This window comes from Cyprinus carpio, chromosome A7 (genome assembly GCF_018340385.1).
Source record: "Cyprinus carpio isolate SPL01 chromosome A7, ASM1834038v1, whole genome shotgun sequence".
NCBI classification, from domain to species: Eukaryota; Metazoa; Chordata; class Actinopteri; order Cypriniformes; family Cyprinidae; genus Cyprinus; species Cyprinus carpio.
This window is the reverse complement of record NC_056578.1, coordinates 29227189-29250965: the sequence shown is the minus strand read 5'-3', so window position 1 is coordinate 29250965 and position 23777 is coordinate 29227189. Positions and strand designations below refer to the sequence as shown.

The 23777-nt window shown below is 37.4% G+C and overlaps 1 protein-coding gene across 2 annotated transcripts in view; it reads right to left on the bottom strand.

The window, feature by feature from the left end:
• Window positions 1-788: 788 nt before the first annotated feature.
• Window positions 789-23777, bottom strand: part of LOC109049660 (cingulin-like protein 1) — a 29330-nt gene continuing 6341 nt past the window's right edge. Inside the window, exons 5-20 of one of the 2 annotated variants that reach the window (XM_042760737.1) lie at window positions 23318-23419; window positions 22876-23024; window positions 22229-22370; window positions 21396-21608; window positions 12228-12434; window positions 11825-11929; window positions 11347-11499; window positions 10924-11094; window positions 7971-8129; window positions 7781-7870; window positions 3641-3724; window positions 3363-3487; window positions 3160-3268; window positions 2857-3021; window positions 1873-2034; window positions 789-1842 (exon numbers count right to left, since the gene is read on the bottom strand). In XM_042760737.1, coding sequence (XP_042616671.1) covers window positions 1882-2034; window positions 2857-3021; window positions 3160-3268; window positions 3363-3487; window positions 3641-3724; window positions 7781-7870; window positions 7971-8129; window positions 10924-11094; window positions 11347-11499; window positions 11825-11929; window positions 12228-12434; window positions 21396-21608; window positions 22229-22370; window positions 22876-23024; window positions 23318-23419 — 2127 coding nt within the window. In that variant the 3' untranslated portion in view covers window positions 789-1842; window positions 1873-1881. Of the gene's footprint in view, window positions 2035-2856; window positions 3022-3159; window positions 3269-3362; window positions 3488-3640; window positions 3725-7780; window positions 7871-7970; window positions 8130-10923; window positions 11095-11346; window positions 11500-11824; window positions 11930-12227; window positions 12435-21395; window positions 21609-22228; window positions 22371-22875; window positions 23025-23317; window positions 23420-23777 lie in introns of both variants that reach the window. The other variant, XM_042760736.1, reaches the window with a different exon arrangement.

The following is a 23777-nucleotide window of genomic DNA, read 5'->3' as shown; positions in this document are numbered from 1 at the left end:
TTCGCTACTTGCAAAATAATAATAATAATTAATTAAAAAAAAAAAAACAGTTATAAAAATCCCATTGCTTTTAAAACGTGTTTTCAGCATTATTGGTTTGTTTCAGAAGGTTAATGTATAATGTTAAGTCATTGTGAACGTCTGTATTGTGACGTTTAGCTGTTTAACCCTGCAGTACTTCTCAATGACCAGAAGAGGGCAGTAGTAAATCGCCACATCGCAATGTTGATAAAGCAACTTGTTTAAAATATTCGGGACTAAAATAAGAATGCCTTGCCATAGCCTATGAAAGATACTGTTTTGATCACCAAACCACTGTCTGTCTCTCTCTCTCTGTGTGTGTGTGTGTTTGTGTGTGTAGTGGGTTTGGAATTTCAGGAATCTTGGATCTTCAGGATAGTCCCCATGTCAGCCCCACCCTGATGAGAAGGTTGTGCCAAGAATCTCTGCACAGCAGGCTGAGATGCTCCTCACATCAGGAGGTTAGTTTGTTTTGTGCTGCAACAATGCAGACCAGATCTCAAGACAACAGCTAAAGTATTTACAATGGGTCTCGGGGCTTCTTCTCCTCAGCACAATAAGATCAGGATCTAGACTTAAACAGTGGTTCTTCTCAACCTTTTGACTGCAAGACCCTCCTGGTTGAGAACAACTGGACTAGAGAAATGTCAAAATACCCAGGGACAGAAACTCATTAAATACACATTACTGACACTACTGATGATGAATTATTACTTCCAATATATTTTAAATTATAATAAGAAATAAGAAAAGCAAGGAATATAAAATAAACAATGATCATCATGGGATTAACTGTGGAGTTTATTTCTTTTTTTTTTTCTTTTTTTTTTAATGTAGCTGTGTACAGAGAGGTAGAGGTAGGTTTAATTTTTGAACCTTAAAAAACACACTGACTAATAATAGCTTTTGTTTCTTTAAACTACATTTAAGCACCAGACAAAGAGTTCACTTCAACATACAGAGCAAATCATCAGTGTTCTCAAAGGGTGATTGTCAAAACAGTAATATATAAGGCTTGCATAAGGAAAAAGGACATCTTTTCTTTTCCAACTCTGAAACAACAGGCACACACATTTGTGCAGGTACAGGGCAACATACCATGAGTAGCAAAAAGGTACAATGAAACCAGTTATAAATGTTTTTTATATTTATGTAAAATACAACAGGCTCATATGGTTTATCCATAACACTGTTTTGTTTCAGAAAGGAGTGAAAAATCCTGGAAACATAAATGTAACATATTTCAGGTCGACAGATTGGTGTAGCCAGTTGTAACAGAGCATCGCTGTACATTTTCAAGGTGCTGTCTGGAACAATGGTAAAAAAATGAACCGAACATTTACAGAAGTGAAAGCAGCTTCATACGAATAGAAAAAAAATATTAAAACTGCTTGTTCATTAACTATAAAAAAGTTGGCTGTAACTGTATGTTTTCATATATAAAAATTCCCTCATACATACTTCCCTTAATATGTGTTGTCTGATTGGCCTTCAGATCTGTCAGTCCTTCACATTCCGGATAGTTAAATAACAAATGTTTGCATAATTTAAAGGCTGTTTATGTCAGTGTGGAACTGGAGAATTAAAATGTTTAACAGTAAAGAAAAAAGAAAAGAAAGAAAAAGAAAATGCAAATGACAAACACTGTATTTTACGCAGATATACAGTGCTATACAGTATAAATAGGGCTGAACACATGAAAGATTACTTGTACAAAACCCTAGCAAAAATATATCATCATGGGAAAAGGCAGTGGGATTAGGCTTATGATTACATGAAATTGTGGCAAAGAGTTTATAACTGAGAGCACAAATCTTTGCATCTTTCTTTATAACTCCTTTCCAGCTTCCAGTAGCGTTTTCAATGAGAGAATTTGGAGATGATGGCGTCCTGACTGCTGGAGCGTTTGTAGCCGGATGAAGAACTGAAGTAGGTCTCACCATCAGTGCTGATGTCATCATCTTCGTCGTCATCATCATCGGCATTCAGGACTGGTGCCGAGTTGTTCTTACGTTGTGGAGTAACAAAAAATTGGGCATTTTTAGTCAGATTGAGGAATGTGAGTATAATTACACAATATACTACACAAGCCTGACCACTGTGTAAATGTATAACAAAAAAATATTCAAGAGCTGATTTTCAATGAGTAATATACAGTACTGGTCAAAAGTTTTAATGCTTCTGAAAGAAGACAAAAATATTAAGCAGCGAACTGTTTTCAACACTGCTAATAAATGTTTCTTGAGGATCATGTGACACTGAAGACTGGAGTTATAACAAATGATGAAAATTCAGCTTTACACAGGAACACAGGAATTAATTACATTTTAAAACATATAGAAAACATATTAAGTTGTAATAATATTCCACAATATTCTTGTATTTTTGATCAAATAAATGCAGCATTGCTGAGCATAAGAGACTTCTTTCAAAATCATTAAAACAATTAATTATTCCAAACTTTTGACCAGTAGTATAAAATTTTTTTGAACCTGTTTGAAATCTGATTTACAGATATAATACAACTGTAGCTCAGCTTCGTCCAGCATGTATACATGCTCATCAGACTACAGTTGGCTTCTGCATTATGTGTAACATGTATTTAACCCTTAAAATATTCAATTACACATTGTGTGATCTATACTTGGACAGAGAGATGAACAGTGTAGTTTGATTTAAACTGCATATACTGTGAGACGTCATTCCATCAGTGGTAATGAAATATTTTCTGACATCACGGTGCTCAGATTTGAACCTAAAACAGCAGTAATGCATTTACATTTAACAGTTGAGGAATACAAGATGGCATTTATCTCAGTAGCGTTGGAATGGTTACCTCATCTCACTGCGCAGTGCTTTGAGCTGACTCTGGAGTTGTTCGTTGGCCTCCTGCTGCTCCTCCAGGTCTCTCTGCAGTTTCTTCTTGTTGTGTTCCAGTCGGTCGATCTCCTCCTCCGCCTCATCCATCTGCCTCTTCAGAGCCTTCAGACGCAGGTTCAGCTACACACATACAGCAGCACATCAGATAAGGACTACACATCACAACTCAACATTGTTGCACATACAGTACCTAAAAGGACCCATTAAATATTATTTCCAAAATGTTGTTTCCCTCTCTGAGGAGGAATGTTTACTGACCTGATCTTTCTGATCCTGCATTGAATGATGCTCTTCATCCACTTGCATCATCATTTCCTTCACTTTGCGCTCTAGTCGACGATTCGCCAGCTGCAGGTTACCACGTTCCCTGTATTAAATTACTTTTTTAATACCAGACATTTTACAAAAATCCAATGTTATGATGTTTAGGATACACTAAATGCATTCGTCTTCTCATTTACCTCTCCTCTGCTTCCAGTCTTTCCTCCAGTTCCTGTATACGGTTCTCCAGCTGGGGCACCAATCCCTCTTTACTAGGCTTGTGAGATCCCTCCAGATACACAATCCTGCTCTTTAGATCCTTATTCTTGACACACAAAAGGAAAAGGAATGTATAATTATATACATATAAAGGAAGTTACAGGTGAAGAGTTTTGCTAGGTTGAGAGGTCAGGAGCTATAGGAGCAGAGGATGGTTGGTTTAAGGCATCGATCAGAGTCAGACGCATTTGTTTTTTACCTGTCTCTCCAGGGACATCTTGTCACACTCCACATCCTGTCTGCTGGCTCTTTCCTGCATCAGCTCATTCCTCATCTGCTCCAACTGTCACACAAACACAGCGACACAAACCTTAACGCAACACACCAACAACAACAAAACACTCCTCCCTAACTAAAAACATGCCAGTATGTGTAGACTTCTCGATCTTGCTTCACACCATTGCTAAAAGGAGCCCTAAAAGCCCATAATATCATTATTCATTTGATGATAATTTGTAATTTTTTTTAAACTTTTAAAAAATCTATTTCTACGTGTATTTAGCTTTGATTTGAAAAAAAAAAAACAGTGCATCCTTGTGGCGCGGCTGATACAGAAGAGCATACACCGCATACGGTGATATGGTGTGACACAGAGGAGACTGTTGACAAAGGAATTGTTGAATAAAGTCGTTATTTTTGTTTTCTTCGTGTAAAAAAAGTGTTCCCGTCGCTTCATAACGTTACGGTTGAACCACTGATGGCAGATGGACTATTCTGACCATGTCTTTCATACTTTTCTGGACCTTGACGGTGTAAGTTACTTGGCAGTCTATGGGACAGTCACAAGCCTCCCAGTTTTCATCCAAAATATCTTAAATTGTGTTCCGAAAACGAACCAAGCTTTTACGGGTTTGGAACGACATGGGGGTAAGTGATTAATGACAAATTTTCATTTTGGGGTGGAGTATCCCGTTAATATTTTTTTGTGGAAATTGTTTTCCCCATATTTATTTAAATAACAGTCAATAACATCTCTTCCCATTTGAACAAAACGAACAACACAGCATTCATACAGACATTGTGCTTTTACATTGTGAACATATAAAGAAAAAAAAGAGAGAGAGAAAATAACATCACAAGCAAAACCTGACATCAGCATCAGTTTATCAACTTATATCTAATTGGTTTTGAAGATAATTTATGAAAGGATGCCACATGACGTGAACTTAGAACCGGAGCTCCTTAAATTAAGTCTAATTTTTTCCAAACTCAGTAATTGTAACATTGTTTAAAAGAAGGGGGAAATTACTGTTTCCAATTAATCAAAATCAAGTAAAGGCAATACAGTCCAATTCACTTTATGACAAAGTGTTTTCACACACAGTACCAAAAATGGCAGTTAAAGGATTAGCAAAGACATCTTTACAAAATATTCTAGAATAATTTAAAAACTATGTGTGACCAAAAAACAGACAGACTAGGACATAGCCAAAACATCTGGGCTAATGTAGCAGGGGACTGCTTACATCTTGTACAGGTGGGGTCAACAGAGGGAAACATCTATGTACCACTTCAAATTGAATAAGGCTGTGTCTAGCACAAATAGAAGATCCATGAATTCAATCTATATAGCCTCGTTCCATTCCTCGTCCATCAGGCAGATATTAAGGTCCAGTTGCCAGGAATCTCTTTGTGCAGTTACAGAAGTGGATAATAATGATACAAGTTTTGTATATAAGCCAGAGCTGGTTCCTTTCTGGGTCATCAGGAAAAAGTTGATCCATAGGGTTTTTCTTTTTCCAAAGATAAGACATCTTATTTATCTTATCTTATTTAAATGAGCAAAAAAAAAGACTTCCAAATGTAAATCGGTATAGTTTATAAAAATTTAGGGAGCGTATTCATTTTAATTAAATTTTTGTTCCTACCAATCAATGAAATGGGGAGCTTGGACCATTTTTTAAGGGATATCCAAGCTCAGAGATATTTTTTTGATTTATAGGAAATAATTCACTCTTAAGAGAGGTTGAGTTTATACCCCAAAATGCGTCTGAAACACTCGAGTACAGTCATATCATGAGGGAGAGAGTTATGAGGATCTGCGATAAATAGAAGCAGGTCATCTGTACAGAGCAAAAGTTTGTGGTCTCTGTCCCCTCTTGATATACCCTGGATATCTGAGGTTGACCTCAGCAAAATGGCTAGAGGTTCAATAACCACTGCAAATATTATGGGGGATAGAGGGTGACCATGTCTAGTTCCCTAAAACAATGGAATTTCTCAGGATTTATTTTAATTAACATCATAAATGTCTTTACAGTCACTTTTGGTCAATTTAATGCAACCTTGCTGAATCAAAGTATTAATTTCTTTCAAAAAATTACAGTATTGTATGTAGTTTTACATTTCTAAAGGATTTTTTTCTCAAATTTAAATTTCGAAACATGATAGTTATATAAGACCTGGAGCAATAACATCAATATGTAGATATTTACTCTCTTTTTTCATTAGTAAAAAAATTAAATGTTAACATTTTTCTATAATTTCTCCAAACCAAAAATATTCCTCATGGACATCAGTCTTTCAAAGCATGAAATGCACAAAAGATGTTATAGAAAGAACTTGCCTAAGACAGTGGCAGTGAAGACAGATATAGAAGAAGGGATAAAAACTGAAAAGAAGAAATAGCCTTCGATAGAAAGAAGATGGCTCTTTTCGTCTGCTGCCAGGCACTAAGAGTGGATGATATTTTATGCCAATTAGCGTGTGACAGCGGGGCTCAGGGATGAGGGATGGGCCGCATGTGCCGCTCTCCCCTGCAGGGCGCAGCGTCAGCAGAGCAGAAAACACACTGAAACTAATCAAAGCACGAGAGCGATACAGACAGAGAGAGAAAGAGAGAGCATGTGAGCAAAGAGCGGGAGATTACTCTCATTTAGACAGGCGCTCATGCACCTGCTGCCATGGACGCAGGTGTGCCCATCCTGACACCACCCCCCACTTCTGTCACTCCACAGAGCCCTCTACTGTTTCCACGGAAACTCACCTCAGCCCTAGTGTAACACTATTGTGTCATTTTATTCGCCTCGATTCTCTATTTCCAGACAATTAAAAAAAGCTCATACGCTCCACTCCTTATTAATCTATTAATCACATCTTCAGCCCTGATCTAGATTTGTCACTTTTTAAGGGGTCTAAATGTGGTGCGTCAGGTGCAGTCGGACCAAACAATAAACAAAGGGAAAAAATTGGGCTACATGTGAAGAAAGTTTTAAAAGGTCATAAGTCCAAACAAATGATGCATGATCCTAAAATGGCTTGATTCAAAAAATAAACTTCTGCACACAAAAGTTTGTCTTGCTTCCATAAAAAGCAATGTACCAACACTTCAAGTCATTGACATTGTAGAAACCAGACCTTGTTTCTCAGGAAACATGTTTCATTGGTTCCTAAGTTTGCAAAATGTTCCCTTCACTGGGATTGTCATTCTGGAAGGAAGAATTCTCTCCAGCGATTCTAGATGTTTCGCTAAAATGCAGGGTAGCTGAGTAAGCTTTGCCACTGGCCGACTATTTTGCATATTTTGGCCGAAGTGGAGCTTTAGAGAAGGCTCTTTCTTGATGCCTGAAATTTGGACAGGCACTCTTTCACCAAGAGGCAGGCTGCCAAAGAGAACAATTATGCAAGCACTCTCTCTCACTCTTCATCTTTCTCTTGCTCTGGTGTGAATTAACTCTGAATCTCAAGTGCAACTTTTCAAAGAAGAACCCAACATTTGAATTTCATCAGGATTGAAAAAGTGTGTGTGGCTTGTAAAAGTACTCATGGAGAAGGACATCTTAAAAACACGAAATTTTAAGCGGCACAGACATGATTTGAAAATTGTAAATTTCTTCAGTTCATTTTAAATGTAAATATAAGAAATCCTGTAGACAGTACAATAAAGTCACCAGCTTTTTAGCATCATCTCATATGCATACAAGTCAAAAGCATGGAGAAATGCGACAATGATTTGCATGATCTTAAAAACCTTTTAAACAAAAGGCTTATTAAATATTTTACATTAGTTTGTTAGACAAATAAATTATGTATGCAATTTTATAACAAACTAATATTTGAACCATTTAAATGGATGAGCTGGGCGAGATGAGGAAAAGGTACATATACATGTGAACTTCTTCAATATTATTTAAAAAGCATCCCAGGATGCACCACTTGAAGAAAGACATCTGGGATATGACCTGTAATCTAAACTTTAAAGAATCTAAAATATAAGATAGTTTTGTTCACTACATAATTCCCATATTTCCATATGCGTTCTTTCATGGTTTTAATGATTTCACTATTGATAACGGTAAAATATTAATAACAAAATGTGAGCGGGTCAGAAGGATCTCACCTGTTCTCTTCCCCTGTCTATTCTCTCCAGCAGCAAGTCTCCATTCTGTCTCTCCTCCTCCAGCTCCATCTGTACTGCAGACAGACGGTCCTGTTGATAGATAAAAACACTTTGCACATTATAACAAATTCACATTATAATGTAGTCAATAGTTCAATAAAAAGAAGACATGTCTCTATTCGTGCTGCACCTCCAAGAGCTTGACTTGTCTGGTTTTGTCGTTTGAATGGGCTTTGGTCTCAGTCTCAACCTCTAGTTCAGAAACCTTCTGCTCCAGGTCCTTCACTCTCTGCAGCGCTTCATCTCTGTCTTTCTGACACTGCCGCAGATCCTCCTGCACACATTCCATCTGAAACACACAAACTCCGTCACATTCTAATCTCTGAGACTAACACTTTTACATCCAGTCGGATGGCTGTGAACAGGCCTAAGAAGAAAGATTTTTCACATTTTCAGAACTGATTTTAGGAGAAAACATAAAGAATTCTGTAGTGGATTTTGATTTAGTAAAAATGTATACAATACTCTTATTGGTATCTAAAAGCATAATTAAATTGGCCAACTAACATACAGAAGCTGTAACAAGATTAATGTTCAAAAATAGGGTTGAAAAGGCTAAGATTTTTACAAGCACTCTCTTATGCTCACCAAGGCTGCATTTATTTGACAAAAAAACAAAATGAATATTATGAAATATTACAATATTACAAGTAACCGTTTTCTATATTTTAAAATGTAATTTATTCCTGTGACAGTAAAGCTGTATTTTCAGCAGCCATTACTCCAGTTTTCAGTGTCACATCATCCTTAATAAATCATTCTGATATGCTGACTTGCTGCTTAAGTAGCAATGCTGAAAACAGTTGTGCTGCTTAATATTTTTGTGGAAGCCACATAACTTTTTTTTTCTGGGATTTTTTGATGAAACGAAGGTTTAAAAGAACAATGTTTATTTGAAATAGAAATCTTCTGTAACAGTAAATGTATTTAATGTCAGCTTTTCAATTTAATGCATCCTTGCTGAATAAAAGCACTAATTTATAGAAGTAGAAGATAATATATATATATTACTGACCCCAAACTTTTGAACCATAGTGTAAGTGATGAGGGAGTTATAATATATAATATTTTATATATCCTGCAACCCTACAGTGGACAAGCGGTGTGATAAAATTATGAAAAGATACTATATGTATGATTTAAAAAAAACATCTGCCATTGAATTTTGTCCCTCTAAACATCAATACCATTAAATTTGTCCTATGATATTCTTGCTGTGCTACATGTGTGAAATGAATCTCTTTCTTGAACATGACTTCAACATTTTGCTGTCCTGTTCCTGCAGTTACATTTTCGGCCACAAGATGCTGCCTTTGCCAAGAGTAACTCCTAAACATATGTACTCTTCAACACGAACAAATGATTTTGAGTTTTACGTGTAATTTTAAAGAGGAGATTGTGTAACAGATATTCAGGAAAGAAGGATAAAATGTGTTAATGTGTGTACTGCATGTAAGAAGCATAGAGCACGTTTTAATGGGTGTGATTTGGTTTAATAGAAGAGAGCAGAAGAGGTGTATCGCTCCAGAGGAAACAGCTGTGTGAGTGAGGTCATGATCTGTATGAGGAGAGTGTGTCAGAGAGGAGAACATGTGTAAGATGGAATTCTGGGAGGATGAGGAGTCAGTAGGTCATCGCTCAGACCCCACAGGAACACAGCATCCTTCTCTCCTTCACACACAGCTGCGCAGCGGAGGATGTCTCACTCCTCTCTCCCTTTTCTTCTTTTAACTGTTTGTTTTTCTTCGTATCTTTCTTCCTGACACTCTGTTCCCTTATCCGCTCATGAACAGATATTTCACAGGAAGCAGTGCAGAATTACAGTCAGTCAGTGAGTGCTAAAAGTGGGCCAGATTACACCCTCATTCTCAGCTCATAAAGTGTAAATGAGATTGGGGGGGATGGGTCCCGTCCCCACTATTCCACAGGACTGACCAATAATGCCTGATTCCCATATCAAACAATAACATTCTTCAAATGCCACAGTACTGACAAGGGTTAAAGCACATAACAGCAGAGGTCAAAGGTTAGTCCCACTTGGGGCTGCTGAGTATATAAACTAAAGCGTTGGAAGGGGACTGCGAATAAGAGCTGAAGTGATTGAAAAATCTGATCTGCCAAAAGAATGTCGGCCGATGATTAATGGCAATGAGGAACATTCCAGAGGTTTATTTAACACTGAGAGAGCTGAAATGCTGATATTCATCTCCATAGAGAAAGAGATCAACTGAATAACATAGAAGTTATGCAAATAATGTTTAACACGGCATTTGGCGGAGTTTACATTAACAAATATATCTCTAGCCAACTGTTATGCTTCTTCAGAAACACGTAGTACATAATTTTTAAGAAATGCAAGCTTCACTTTGGCTAGACACACTTCCCATATTTACAAGATTTTTTGTGCTGTTTGATAAATAATGCATCAACTCTGAGAATAAGGGCTTCTCTGTGTTTCACTTTCAAATGTTTACCTCAGATGATACTACCAATAAAATGTGATTTTCCTATCTGTATTCCAAGTTAAACAAACTGCATAATGGAACTTTTTTGGACAGTTATCATTGTAATTCCACAGTTTTGGACACATTTACGTGTTTTGTAGCACTAAGTATCAAAGGGTACACACCCATTCATACCAAGGATGATAACTATAAAGATAATTCAAAAAAATTTTCAAAATCATTCTAACTCTATGAGAATAGGGAAGTCCACACCTGTAATGATTTTACAATTGATAACAGCACAGAGAAACTATTGTTGGAATCACTTTCAGAACTTTTTCGTTTCAAGCTGATAAACAATAAATATAGTGATAACCAATCAGAACTTTAAAGAGCGCAAACAATTAAAGCGGCAGACAAAATAACTGCAGCGTGTGCTTAATAAACAGAATGTTATTGTGGGTTGATGTGGATGCTAACATAGTTATGGTTACAGTTTTATAGTTATTGTTCTTGGTGTGAGTGGGCCATAATAAAGCAGTTGCAGCTCAGACCAGCTGGTTCTTTTGTTTTTAGACTTGGCTTCAAGTTGGCAATTTTTTTTAAATTTTGTTGATATAACGGCCCTCCTCCACCCACCTCCTCCTGAAGGGTCTTGGCGGTAAGACGTGATTTCTCCAGCTCCAGTCCTCCTTCTCGCAGCTGTTTCTGCAGCTCTGCCATTTCCCTCCGGTTCTTCTCCTTGTACATGTCTATCTGCTCCTGCAGCTCCTGAGTCGAGCTCTGAGACGCCTCCACTATCTCATTCATCTATACAGATAGAAACAGATATTGAAAAACCAGTAGAACTGGGTTGGGGGGGGGGACTTGCCAATTCTTCAGACATTTATCAGCTTCAGCCCAGGTTTCTGTGTCTCAAATCACGCTAGTTAACCAGCTCAGGTTGTGCTCCTCAGTGAATTTGAAAGCATGTACTAAAAGCAAGATATCTTACTAAACTTAGTAATAAGCTTATTAGGACATGATTAAAAAAAAGCATCATATCACTCTGGTCTTTCTCACCTCCCGTTGCAGTTTCTCCATAGTCCGGTCCAGCAGCCTCCTCTCATCTTCAATCTCATTCTTGGTGTTTTTAAATTGCTCTTTCTGATTCCTCTCCTCCTTTAGTCGCTCCTGCAGCTCACGGTGCTCTTGAGTCAATTTGGTCAAGTTTCTCTATGGATGGGAAAGTGTCATTTAACACAGTAAAACATGACTTCCTTTAGGCCAATTATTGAAATAGTAAAGCTGCTCTGAATGATAGTTTTAAGACCGTGTGACCTAAATGAAACATAATATACATATCTGAAGCTGTAAAAACGACATTATCATTCAGGAACTTGACTGTTTCATCTCTAATTTAGACTTCTTTCAAAAACAACAGCTTACTAACCCAAAACTTTTAAACGATATACACAAAAATTAGTAGTAGTATACACAAAAGAACAAATTCATAGCTCAACCAAACACCAAACAAAAAGTCGGGTTTCCCAGGTCTCACCTGCACATCCTCTAGGCGAGTGCTAAGAGCCCGGTTTGCACGGGTCATTTCCTCTTCCTCTTCCCTGACCTCAGCAAGAGACTCCTCCAACTGCCTTTTCTCTTTCTAGTAACAAACAAACACATTATATATGTTTTACATCTCTGTTTCTGCATTTCTAGACACAGATTAAGCCTTTTCCCCAGGATAAAGGGATTCAGTGCCCATTAGGACAGGACAATCTTAATCTTCGTCTGGGGAAACTGCCTCATGTTGATGTAATCATTAGAATGTAATATTAAACTAAGCGGCAGAAGATCTCAGCACATGAGAAGTTCATGTGACGTTTGCCTTAGGGTTGTCAGTATAAATCTAAGTGTGTTTCTTTTTCACACAATCAAAGAGAGGGCTGAAGGTACAGTACCTCCAGACGGACAGCTCGCTCCCCGAGCCTGTTCTCCAGCAGCTTGGCTTCATCAATGATGCGGTTGAGTTTGGCCACCTCATTCTCCAGCTCCTGTGCCCTCTTGCGCAGTCTCTCCAGCTCCTGAGACAGACGGCCTGCCTGGCCCTCGGATGCCTTCCGTGCTGCCTCCACTTCTTCCTTCTCCTTACTGGCTGTAACATTGTTCTAGAGAGAGAGAGGACAAAACAGAAATACGCAAAGTTATCTTGTAAATTTATAGAATTAAATATAAATCTTTTGTAACATTACAAATGTCTTTTCTGTCACTTTTAATCAATTTATTGTGTCCTTGCTAAATAAAATTAATTTCTTTAACAAAATCCTAAAATTCTAAAACCACAATCTTTTGAACAGTAGTGTATATGTAATATTTCCACATTGAGCCGTCACAATGACAATTTGATCAAAAAAAATGGGAAAGAAAAAGAAAATCCAGTCATTGTTTATGTGCACTGTTTTTTCACAATATGTGATACAATATGTAATGTTTAAAAAAATATGAAATAACCCAATTGTCATGGGTCAGTATATATTTATTTACAAAAATAATGCAAAATACAGTTATACCAGTTATAAATATTTAGATTATCAGTTTACCTTCTAGTGAATTTATGAATATTAGAAGGTGGTTTAAAGTAAAATTTTAGACTGTAGTGCTGGAGTTGGAGTACACGTCAATGAACTCCTACCACAATGTGTATAATGGAAAAGTGAGTGTGGGACAATAGGCCTCTGACCTTTGACATCCCCTTAAATGATGTGGGCCAATATAAATGCAGTGAATCAGAGGCAACACTTTATTAGCGCCGTCCATTTAGAGTCAGCTAAGCATGTCTCCTTCAGGTTCTCAATGACTCAACCTGACGAGTTATTCAGTTTCCTGATTCTTTAAGCCTTGGATGAGTTACAGGTTCAGCAGCTGTCTCAGAACGTGAGCAAATTCCTTAATTAGTCTGTGCTCTGTTGGTGGCTGCCTCTTTGTCTGGTTTGGGCTTTTGCTCAACCAGTATTACAGACTGCTCGTCGTTCTTCTTTGCCAAGTTTTACAAATAAGCGAGACTGTCCTGTAGAGCTTCTGTACATGTAAAATACATGTGTCATTACAAACTCATTCTGCTATTTAGACAGCTACGGACAAGGACACCTAAAAAACACATACAGAACTCCTTGTTAGGTTTTCAGCTAACAAACTGAGACAGCTGTCATGCAACGAAGGACTCTTTATCTTGCTGATGACAACTCAATGATTACACACAACACGGATGGCCCCAGAACTGGATGAGCAGGTAATTCGTTTGCTATGCATGAGGGAATGTTGCCTAACTGGTTTAACCATCCACTGTGAGCTACTGTGGACAATTTATAGCTAAACGAAAAGCTACTACTGAGAAAAATTTATTCTGTCTGATAAATGCTAGCTGTAGTCGACAGTATATTTTCTGCAAATTTCTAAAGTGCATTTTAAAATTCACAGAACTAAATGCCTTAGATCAGGATTACAGGTAACAGGTAAGACTGTTTAGATCTAAAAAAAACCTGTGAAATACCCTGAGATCAACGAACATCTGGAATTATGACACACAGCTCTTTGTGTGTGTGTTTTAAAGTCATCCTAAGCCTAACAAAGCATTGACTTTGACTGGGGTGGATTTATGCCAGTTCTGCTTGCAGTTCAAAGTCCTGACGCCCCTCTATGAATCTCTCCCTCTCTCAGTAATGCTTTACTCATTAACCACAACACCACCCCAAAATAACCACGGCCATCCGCCCCAAAACAAACCCTAACATCTGTTATGCCACACCACCCCTAAACTACAGCAGCCAGGAGGTCCCTCGCTAATATGTACCTAGCAAAAGACAACATACTCTATAGCTGCAAAACTAGCATAGAAGATAACAAAGGTCAACAAAGTTTAGTGAGGAAATTGTAAATATCACTGCTTTTGTCTTGAGAAAAACTACGGCATCACATGAGTCATCTTATCATGATGTCTGTGTCCTTCAGAGAAGGTTACAATGGTTTTGTTGCAATATCCTTTTCCTTTTACTTGGAGTGAGCAATTTTAGCACTGATAAACTACAGGACATGGGTATGGTCCTGAGAAACTGTTGCATTGGGGAAACTGATGAAACTCTTGTTTGTATTTAACGAACATTCACACATTCTCTTTCCCTCCATGCCCCAGTTCCCGCAGTCAGGTCTTTGAAGAACAGAAAGAGAGAGAAAGGAAAGGGCCAAGCGGAGCAATGTTTCTGTGCTTCTTTTCTTGACAGAGGCATTACAAAGACTCTGAGAGATTTGAGAAAGCAGTGTGCTCTGAATGGTTCTCAAGCCTGCTCAGGCTGTTAATGTATAGTTGGGCATTAACCAGCATTGTGAGAGAGTTTAAAAAGCTCAAGCATAACAATGGCAGGAGAAACACAATCAGTTCATGAACTCCAAGCAAAGACACAGAGTGTCCTCATGCTTTGCGGTGCTAAATCTTCCCAGCATCGTTTATTGCCTTAACCATCAGTGAAACTAATAAACCTGCCTAATGCCATCCCAAATTCACCATGATTTTCTCCTTCACATGCATTACAGTTTTTCCAAAGAGCTAAACCTCTCTAATCCGTTCTAAAATCATTCAGGTTTACATGTCAAATCTGTAATCTGAAGGGGTACAACATAATCTTAAATCCGTCCAGAAATTTAATCACAGGTCAACCCCGACTGTCATCGTCACACCGTTTATGCATATACTGCTCTGGAGGCAATGTCATTTCTCTTACACTCACAATTAATGTAATTATATATACTGTAATTCTATAAATAAATATTAAAATAAATCAAAAAGTTCAATTAGTAGAAATTGGAAGAAAAAGTTATGTATCTACTGGCCTTGTACACCAATAATATTTAAAGACCTGCTAACTGTTTAAATGTATTAATTATTTTTTGCAGATTCAAAAAAAAAAAAAATGCAGTGTTTCATTGTCCTGTCCATGATTACTGCATTGATACTTAACTTGTGCCTCAGCATGCGTAAGCAGTGAATTCATTCACATTATATTCAGAATGTGCAAAATTACAGGAAATCCTGCTTTCCTTGTGTCCAAAATTCAGCTCTGTTTTTACCTCAAAGAAAACAACCAAGCTTGTGTGCTCACCGCGAGAGCCAAGACCAATTAGTTATCTATTCCGATGGTCAACTTCTCAATGTGACCTCTGTTTACATGCCAGACGCTTTTCTCAATAAAAGCGCTGTGACTCGACAGAAAGATAAGAATACTGGAGAGCGTGGGACAGTTGTTACTTTTAAAAGTAATGCCTTACAATATTGCGTTACTCCCTAAAAAAGTAACTAAATACGTTACTTAGTTACTTTTTATGGAAAGTAATGTGTTACATTACTTTTGCGTTACTTTCACGTTACTTTTTAAGTATGAGCAGGGCTTGATTGTTTTTTAATATAAGAAGTTCTATTTATAGCAAATGTAAAAGCCCTTTCACACCAAAAAGTGTAATGAATAAACCTCAGGCTGAAGGGAAAAGTAAATTCACGTCTGTACAGTAGAACACAGGAGAAGAAGGTTCAACACTCTTCAGCAATAAAAAAAAAAAACAATGAAGCACAATTGTTAGTTTATCTAAAGTCATTTTTGATTATTAGTATGGTTGAACTGGATCATTAAAGGTCAGCAGCAAAGACACTGTTAATAAAATGGGAATAGATACGTTTGTGTTATTTAATATATTTAGTTATTGCAGGTTTGCGTCATATTCTGAGTTTGCATTTCACTGTTTTTGATTAATTTTGATGAATACTAAATCTGTTTTGTTTTTTGTTTTTTTGTGAGTGGGATGAATTAATGCACATTCACTTTTAGTCTAGAACTACAGTAACATCATGTTCACACAGCGCACACAACGCCTCCATACTTCCGATTTCTCCCAATATGGGAACAGGAGGCTTGTCAGTCAAAAAATGGGAATACAAAGTAACTGGCGTTACTTTTTTGAAAAAGTAACTCAGATATTTTCTTGTAAATTAAAAAGTAATGCGTTACTTTACTAGTTACTTGAAAAAAGTAATCTGATTACGTAACTCGCGTTACTTGTAATGCATTACCCCCAACACTGTACACAACCATAGAAACATAAGAGACAGGTCATCCAAGGTACTTGCAACTTTATCAGCCAAGCAGAAAGTGTTCAGCCTTTGAATACCACTCCAGCTCCAAACAACACCGGGTCTATTTCTGCATCCCGGTGGTATATGTTACAATAGCTTCGCTCCTAAACAAAGAGCACAACGACACAAATGTGCCGAAGCAGGATGAAATACTAAGGATAGCCGAGAGGTGCTTAATGTGGAAATGAAAAAGCGCTGCTTGAAAAGCACTGACTTTTTTCCAGCTGCAGAAGATGTCTGTAATAACCTCCTCTTCAGGGAAGGATAGAAGAAAACATTTTGTGTGAATGAAGAAGGTACTGTAAATGGCAAGCAGGGGTTAAAATGCACACAGATTTCAAACACAGAGATGTCGCAAAGAGCAAATGAAATCTTGTGCATGTCTTCCCCAAATTTTATGACCAAGCAGTTGTAGAGCCGTACCCTGTTCGTAACGTTTTAAATCTTAGGACACATTACACTACAAATGCAATCACATTCATTTCTGGTGATCAGATCCCAAAGCTTTTTGGGATTTTTTACTATCGCCCCACATCTTAATATGGAACATGGGAACAGTGATGCAGCAGATTTCATGGGTCACATAATGCAAAACTGGCAGATGTGACTTATCCAGATAATATCTCACAAGACTGATGTTAAAACCAGGTGCAACAAGGGCTTTTGTTGATTTCCTTCAGTTTCTATGTACTCTTCATATATACATATTTTAAGATTTATATTCTTTATTGTAAGCTACTCGAAGTTTGTAGTTGGAAAGATTTTTTAAGCAATAATTACTTTTCCTTAGAAAGTTTTTTTTTTAAAATAAATGATTTCTGAAAGATCAGGTAACAATGACACTGGGATAAATAGCTGTTGAAAATTCATCTTTGCCATTACAGGAATCAATTATATTTTAATATATTTTAAAATTTAAAGTGTACTAATATTAAACAAGATTACGGTTTTACTGTATTTTATATAGATAAATGCAAACTTGGTGAACATTTAAAAAAATAAAAATAAATAACTGACCCCAAACCTTTCAACTGTTGTGTAAATAAATAAATAAATAAACCATGTAACTATGAGTCTACAGCAGAAATGAGAAGCAGGATGGGCAAATAACTTTCCCAGCCACACTTGACACTGACATGAGCCTGGGTGTGATTGTAACTTAAAGCAACTCATCACTTGTTTTCTATACACAAAGACGCATGCCACTACCTTAAACGAACATAACAAATGTAACTGTCATTATGTTTTTGAAAGCACAGCCAAGATGTTTGGACTCAATTGGAGCCTGGGCTTAATCCTTAGCTTTGTGCTTCTGTGTTTAATCACATAAAGGCGGGAGCTCAGAGAGTCGGACCCCCTCTGCTGAGCTCATGGTGGGAGTTTTGTAGGGTTTCAGGGCGCTACACTTCATCTGACAGCAGGGGACTTTGGCTCTGTGGGACAGCGAGAACAATGGCAGAAGAATCCAGGCCAAAACTGGAGTGAGTTCAGCCTGTAGTGAGGACCCTGCCATGGCCTAGTTATATGCCAAGTATGCGTCACGCATGAGGGCTGCTGTTTATATGTAGACTATGAACTGTCACAGTAATCGCTTACAATCATTGTCACTGTCCATCAAGACACTGTAAGGGTAACAACTGAGCTTTTTTCTATTAGGTTGAAGGGTGAGATGTAGATGTACATAATCTCTTTAAAGCTTCTATTTGTTTCATATTGCTGTTCGTCACTGTATTTCTTCTTTTATTTTCAATGTTACACATCCCTCTGTCCCTCTATCGCCTCATACACTTCCCCTCTTCCCACTCAGGCATCCAGCTGAATCAGCACAGAGCAGGCCCGAACAGTTTGCTATCATCAGCTGAGGAAACACACCACGTCCTGTGAGACTGTCGGCTCCCCAAACAGCCCCAAGGCGACCGTTAGAGCTCTATATCAGCCACAGCCCACAAAACAAACAAATACAGCACAGTAACGGTGCTGCACTCAAATACACCAGAAGCTACACATCCTGATGCCAACAACCAGTGTGAGATCTGTTTTGTATTTCCAGTAGTGGTTAATTGATATGAGTTGCTCATATGAGTGGCTGTACGGTAGACCACTGAGACAACTGTGATATTTTTTACATTTACCTTCAGAACTTACACTACTTTTTTTTTTTGAGAAATTAATATTTTTATTCAGCAAAGACAGATTAAAGGGAAAGTTCAGCCAAAAAAATGAAAATTCTGTCATTAATTATCTTTCTGGGCCTTGAAGGTGTCAGTTACGTTGCTGTCTATGCAGGGTCATAAAGCTCTTGAATTTCATCAGAAATATCTTCATTTGTGTTCTGAAGAGGAACGAAGCTCTTATGGGTTTGGAACAACATCAGGGTGAGTAATTATGACAGAATTATCATTTTTGAGTGAACTAAAACTTTTAATTCAGTTCTTTTGAACTTACTTTTCATCAAATAATCCTGAGAACATATAATCACTGAGAGAAAAATATTAAACAACACAACTGTTTTCAACATTGATAATAATAAGAAATGTTTATTGAGCACCAAAACGATTTCTGAAGGATCATGTGACACTGAAGACTGGAGTAATGGATGCTGAAAATTCAGCTTCGCCAACACAGGAAAAATAATTACATTTTAAATTCTATCAAAATAGAAGACATTTTAAAAACTATTTTAAATTTGAATAATGGTAATTCACAATATTACAGTTTTTATTGATTTTTAATCAAATACAAAAACATTGAAATCATAATTACTTAAATATTATAATCTTACTGACTCCAAACTTTTGAAAGGCAGCGTACAGACTAATAACTAGCATCTTTAAATATTAGAAATATTTAAATGCACCTTAAGTAAACAATAGCATAATTATGATTTAGTGTCTCTCATTATACACCTATTCAAAACTAATTGTAATTATTATGCTCCATTATGCTAAACATACTAACCCACTGTATCTCAATAGATATAATATAACATGATATAATCAAATTGCTTTAAGTTCACCCAATAGTTTTTTGTTTCTGGTACAGTTAGGTATAATATGTTTGAAGTCAAAATTAGCTCATCAACTGGATACTTTGATGAAATAAAATGTTCATTATGGATATGATTGTTTGTTTTTTTATATGGACATTTTTATTTAATAAATAGCAATACAATTGCTAATGAAATTATTTTATATCTATCACTTGTGAACTTTTAATTTGAAAACGTAGAGATATAATACAACTTTATTGACAGTAAATGAGATGTACATAAAACAGCTGAAAAAAAATGAATAAACACATTTACGTACAATAATAATAAAAAAAAAAAATGAGTTTGAAACTAATACGGCAGAGGTGAAACTTTTTGACATGTCGACTGAAATTAATGGAATAGTCTCAAAATGAAAATAACTGGCTGATATAACGGTCCATAACTGACTTGAGTCATAATAGTTAGGGTCTGGTTTTTGTAAAATAATCCAGTTCCGAATAAGAAAATAGAGAAATCTATTGGAGCAGGGAGAGAATCCCTTCACAAGGACGCCTAACCGTTGAGAATCAGGAACCTCTTGCTGAGAGGGGGGGACTGTGAACCCCAACTTCCCTTTCTGTTCCCCCTCCTGCTATTAGGGCAGAGCAATACCTTTATATGCAACCGTACAAACAGACAGAAACAAACACCACATTGCATCTACATTACCGGAAATATCCACATAAGGTGTACTCGGAAACCTGGTATCATTAATCTGGACTAATGCAAACTTTAGAGAATACCTCATGGGGGAAAAAAAACAAACAAATCAAACTACATTTTTTGTACAGACCTCTCCCCAATGTGTCATCTGTAAGACCCCTTATCTGCACAGTGACCCACTTATTGGCCATGTGCAATTCCCCCAGCCATTTGCATATGAAACAAACCCATCATTCATTTTCAAAAAAGAGAGAGAGACCAGCTAACCACCCCATCAGAGCCTCATTAGATTAGTGATGGCCTGCCACTGCAATTAAGCAGCGCTAAACTCCATTTAGTGCTTCACCCTTCAGTGTTCCTCCACATGGGACCTTCCTATCAACACTAACACCACGTGCACGGCAATACTCGCTGAGCCTGATGGCTTGGTCGCTCGCTAAAATATCCACAAAGCCAATGTCCATAATCTGTCTCTCTGTCCGCTTCTCAAAGATCCAAGGATAAAACCAACCACAATTCTCCCAACATGCAGCTATTTCGAAAAGAAACACAGTGAGTTCTGCAGCAGGTTTATTGTGGCACTGGACCAAGACACTTTTTTTACTCTTTTAAAAAACAACTAAACTGAGACAACAATGGCTTCCTCTGGACAGGAATTTCCTTTGTTGCAAAAAGGAAGTGAGCTAAGAAGCAGGCTAAAGGAGTTCCACCCACCCATGGACACCAATCTGTCCTCAGACTACCTCTTTCACTCTTTCTCTTCCTGTTTGTTCTATTCCGTAGCTCTATACGCCTTTCATGCTACTCTTACTGTATGTGTCTTTTCAGTATTTGGGGATTTTGTCATCTGTTTTGCCCTCATCTGAATAAAATCATCATGATCAACTACTGCAATTTGCTAGGAAATCACTTTTTATGGAAACTGATGACAAGGCTGAAGGTGAAAGTAGTCCCATACTTTTTCAAAACACGTAATCATAATTTAAATATTGAGACAATCTTTGTTTAACTGTATATATCATTTGAAAATTAGTAAATGTGTGTGTCTTAATGCTAAATCTGCATAAAAATACTTTAAACCTCACATTTCCTTTGTTACATGGCACTTCCAGTGAGGACAGGAAATGATAGGGAAATAGAGCGGGAATGGGTTCAGGAAATGTTTACATGGTTCCTAACATCAAACAGGCCTCTGTTGCTACACATTTATTTGTGAGTTGTTTTGGTTAAAAACATAAAAAGGCAGATATAAATCACCTGTTTAGCTTCCTCCACAGCCATCTGCAGCTTACGGATCTCCTTTTCATACTGTTCCCTAAGTTTATCCACCTCCTGATCGTGAGTTGCTACCTCCTCTTTCAGAGCTCCTTTGAGAGCGGTCAGCTCCCTCTCACGCCTCCTCAGCAGCTCCTCCTGCTCCTCTTTGGCTAGAAGCAGCTCCTGGAGGTCTAGCTTCAGTTGCATAAAGTCCTAGAGAGGACAGGATAATGTTAGAGTTTCTGCCATCAGTTTCAAGTCTTAATTAGTTTGAATATGCAAATGCTGGATCTGTCATGCTACAGATTACTGATGTATAAAATTTGCATGGGAAATATTCAGCTTTCCATGAAATTTTATGCGCCTCAATAGAAGTTAGACTATTGTTCAAATGTTTGGGATGGTTTTGAAAGAAATCTGTTATTCTTACCAATGGTGCATTTATTAGATCAAAAATACAGTAAAAAAAATATTAGTACACATTAATATATTGGTTTTCTATGTAGACATATTTTATTCCTGTGACGGCAAAGCTGAATTTTCAGCAGTCATTATTTCTCCGGTTTTCAGTGTCACATGATCCTTCAGAAATCATTATAATGATTTGGTCATTCCAAGAAACATTTCTTATTATTATCAATGTTCAAAACAGTTGTGCTGTATTTTTGTGAAAACTGATTCATTTTTTTTTCAGGATCCTCTGATGAATTGCAAATTCAAAAAACAGCATTTATTTGAACTATAAATCTTTTGTAACATTAGAAATGTCTTTAATGTCACTTTTGTTCCATTTAATATGTCCTTCATAATGAATAAAAGTATTAATAATGTACCTCCATCATGGCCTCTTTGTCTGTGCTGTCTGTTTGAGACTGTTTGGCTCCATCCAGCTCATCGTGCATCTCTGAGAGCTGGTCTTGCAAGTCTCGGATCTCAGTCTGGTACTGCTCTTTCTCCATCTTCACCTGGTAGAGTCTGACATACACACAAATACACTCAGAATACCTGCCTTCTGAAGAGACAGACATGCCTGTTAATCTGCTGAGTTCATGGCCATATAAACCCCTGCCAATTCAAACCGTGGTGTCTCAGAGGATAATTTCCACTTTATTTTGACAACCTTAGATAGAGGCAGGATGGAGAAATCCCAGAAACTTGCATATATGAGGGTAGTGTAGATTTTCACAGCGTTAGGAGGATTCACATCAGGGCCAACACCAACACAGGGTCAACACTTGTAAGTTTTACTTTTGCTTCAAAATTCACAGAGAACAAATAGACAGCAAATAAGCATAAGCAGGGCCAGGCAGACATGAATCAGCATCTTCTGCATTGAATTCGGGGGCAAAATCTGCAGAATGGATTTAAATCTAGTAAATTGTGCAAGCTAAAAGAGCTCTTAACTGAATTTTGTCAATTACAGGTGTTCCATTTTTGCTGAATTTTCTAAATGCACAGATTCTGTGAGACAGCGTCTTACTCCTCCACTGTAGTGCGTAGGTCAGCCTCTGTTTTACTAAGCTTGTCCCGCAGTCTGCTGCACTCGGCTTGACTCTGGTCCAGCTCTCTCCTCAAGTCCTTCACTCCCGCTCCCACCTTCAGCTGAGTCTCGTTCAGATCACTGCACTTCTACAGGGAAAGACATAATAAGAAATGACAGTAAGGACAGGAAATGAAAAAAAAAATCATTGACTGTTTGAGACACTGGGCATCTTTTTTTGGATTTAAGGCACAGTCTTTAAAAGCAGCCAGTAATTGGTTAATTTAATTATAGATCTTAAGGAGTGATAGGAGTGGGATTTTCAGTCAACATGGAAGCTTCTAACAGACTGACTAAACCGACAGAGCAGGGGTCCAAGGTACAGTTGACGAGTTATTAAGGGAGTAGAGGTATTAGTGGAGAGAGAAGGTTTCGCTGTTACCTTGCTTTCATCCTCAAGCTGTTTCTTAAGATCAGCAATTTCTTTTTCCAGTTCTGCTTTCTGCTCCTGAAGGGCTCTAGCCTGGGCTGCAGGGTCTGGAGACTGAAAGAGAAACGTTTATATGCAACAGAGCTCTTTTCAGGTGCTATATTACAGAGATTTGATACAGATTCACATCCAAACAGAGCATAAACAGCAAGTTCTCAAAAATCAGACATTTTTCAAACGATGGGAATTTGTAATGCTTATTCACTGTAAACTGGTCTTTGCATATACAATATTTCATGATTTTTTAGGTGTGAGTGTTAAAAACAAAAATATATAATATTTTTAAATAATATCAGTAAAAAAGACTGGTCTGATTTTACTTGCATATTAAACATTAGCCAGGACTATGCTGTTTGCGGAGTAAATAACCTCCACAGCCTTTATACTTTCTCCAAGAGATAGACTAAGTCTC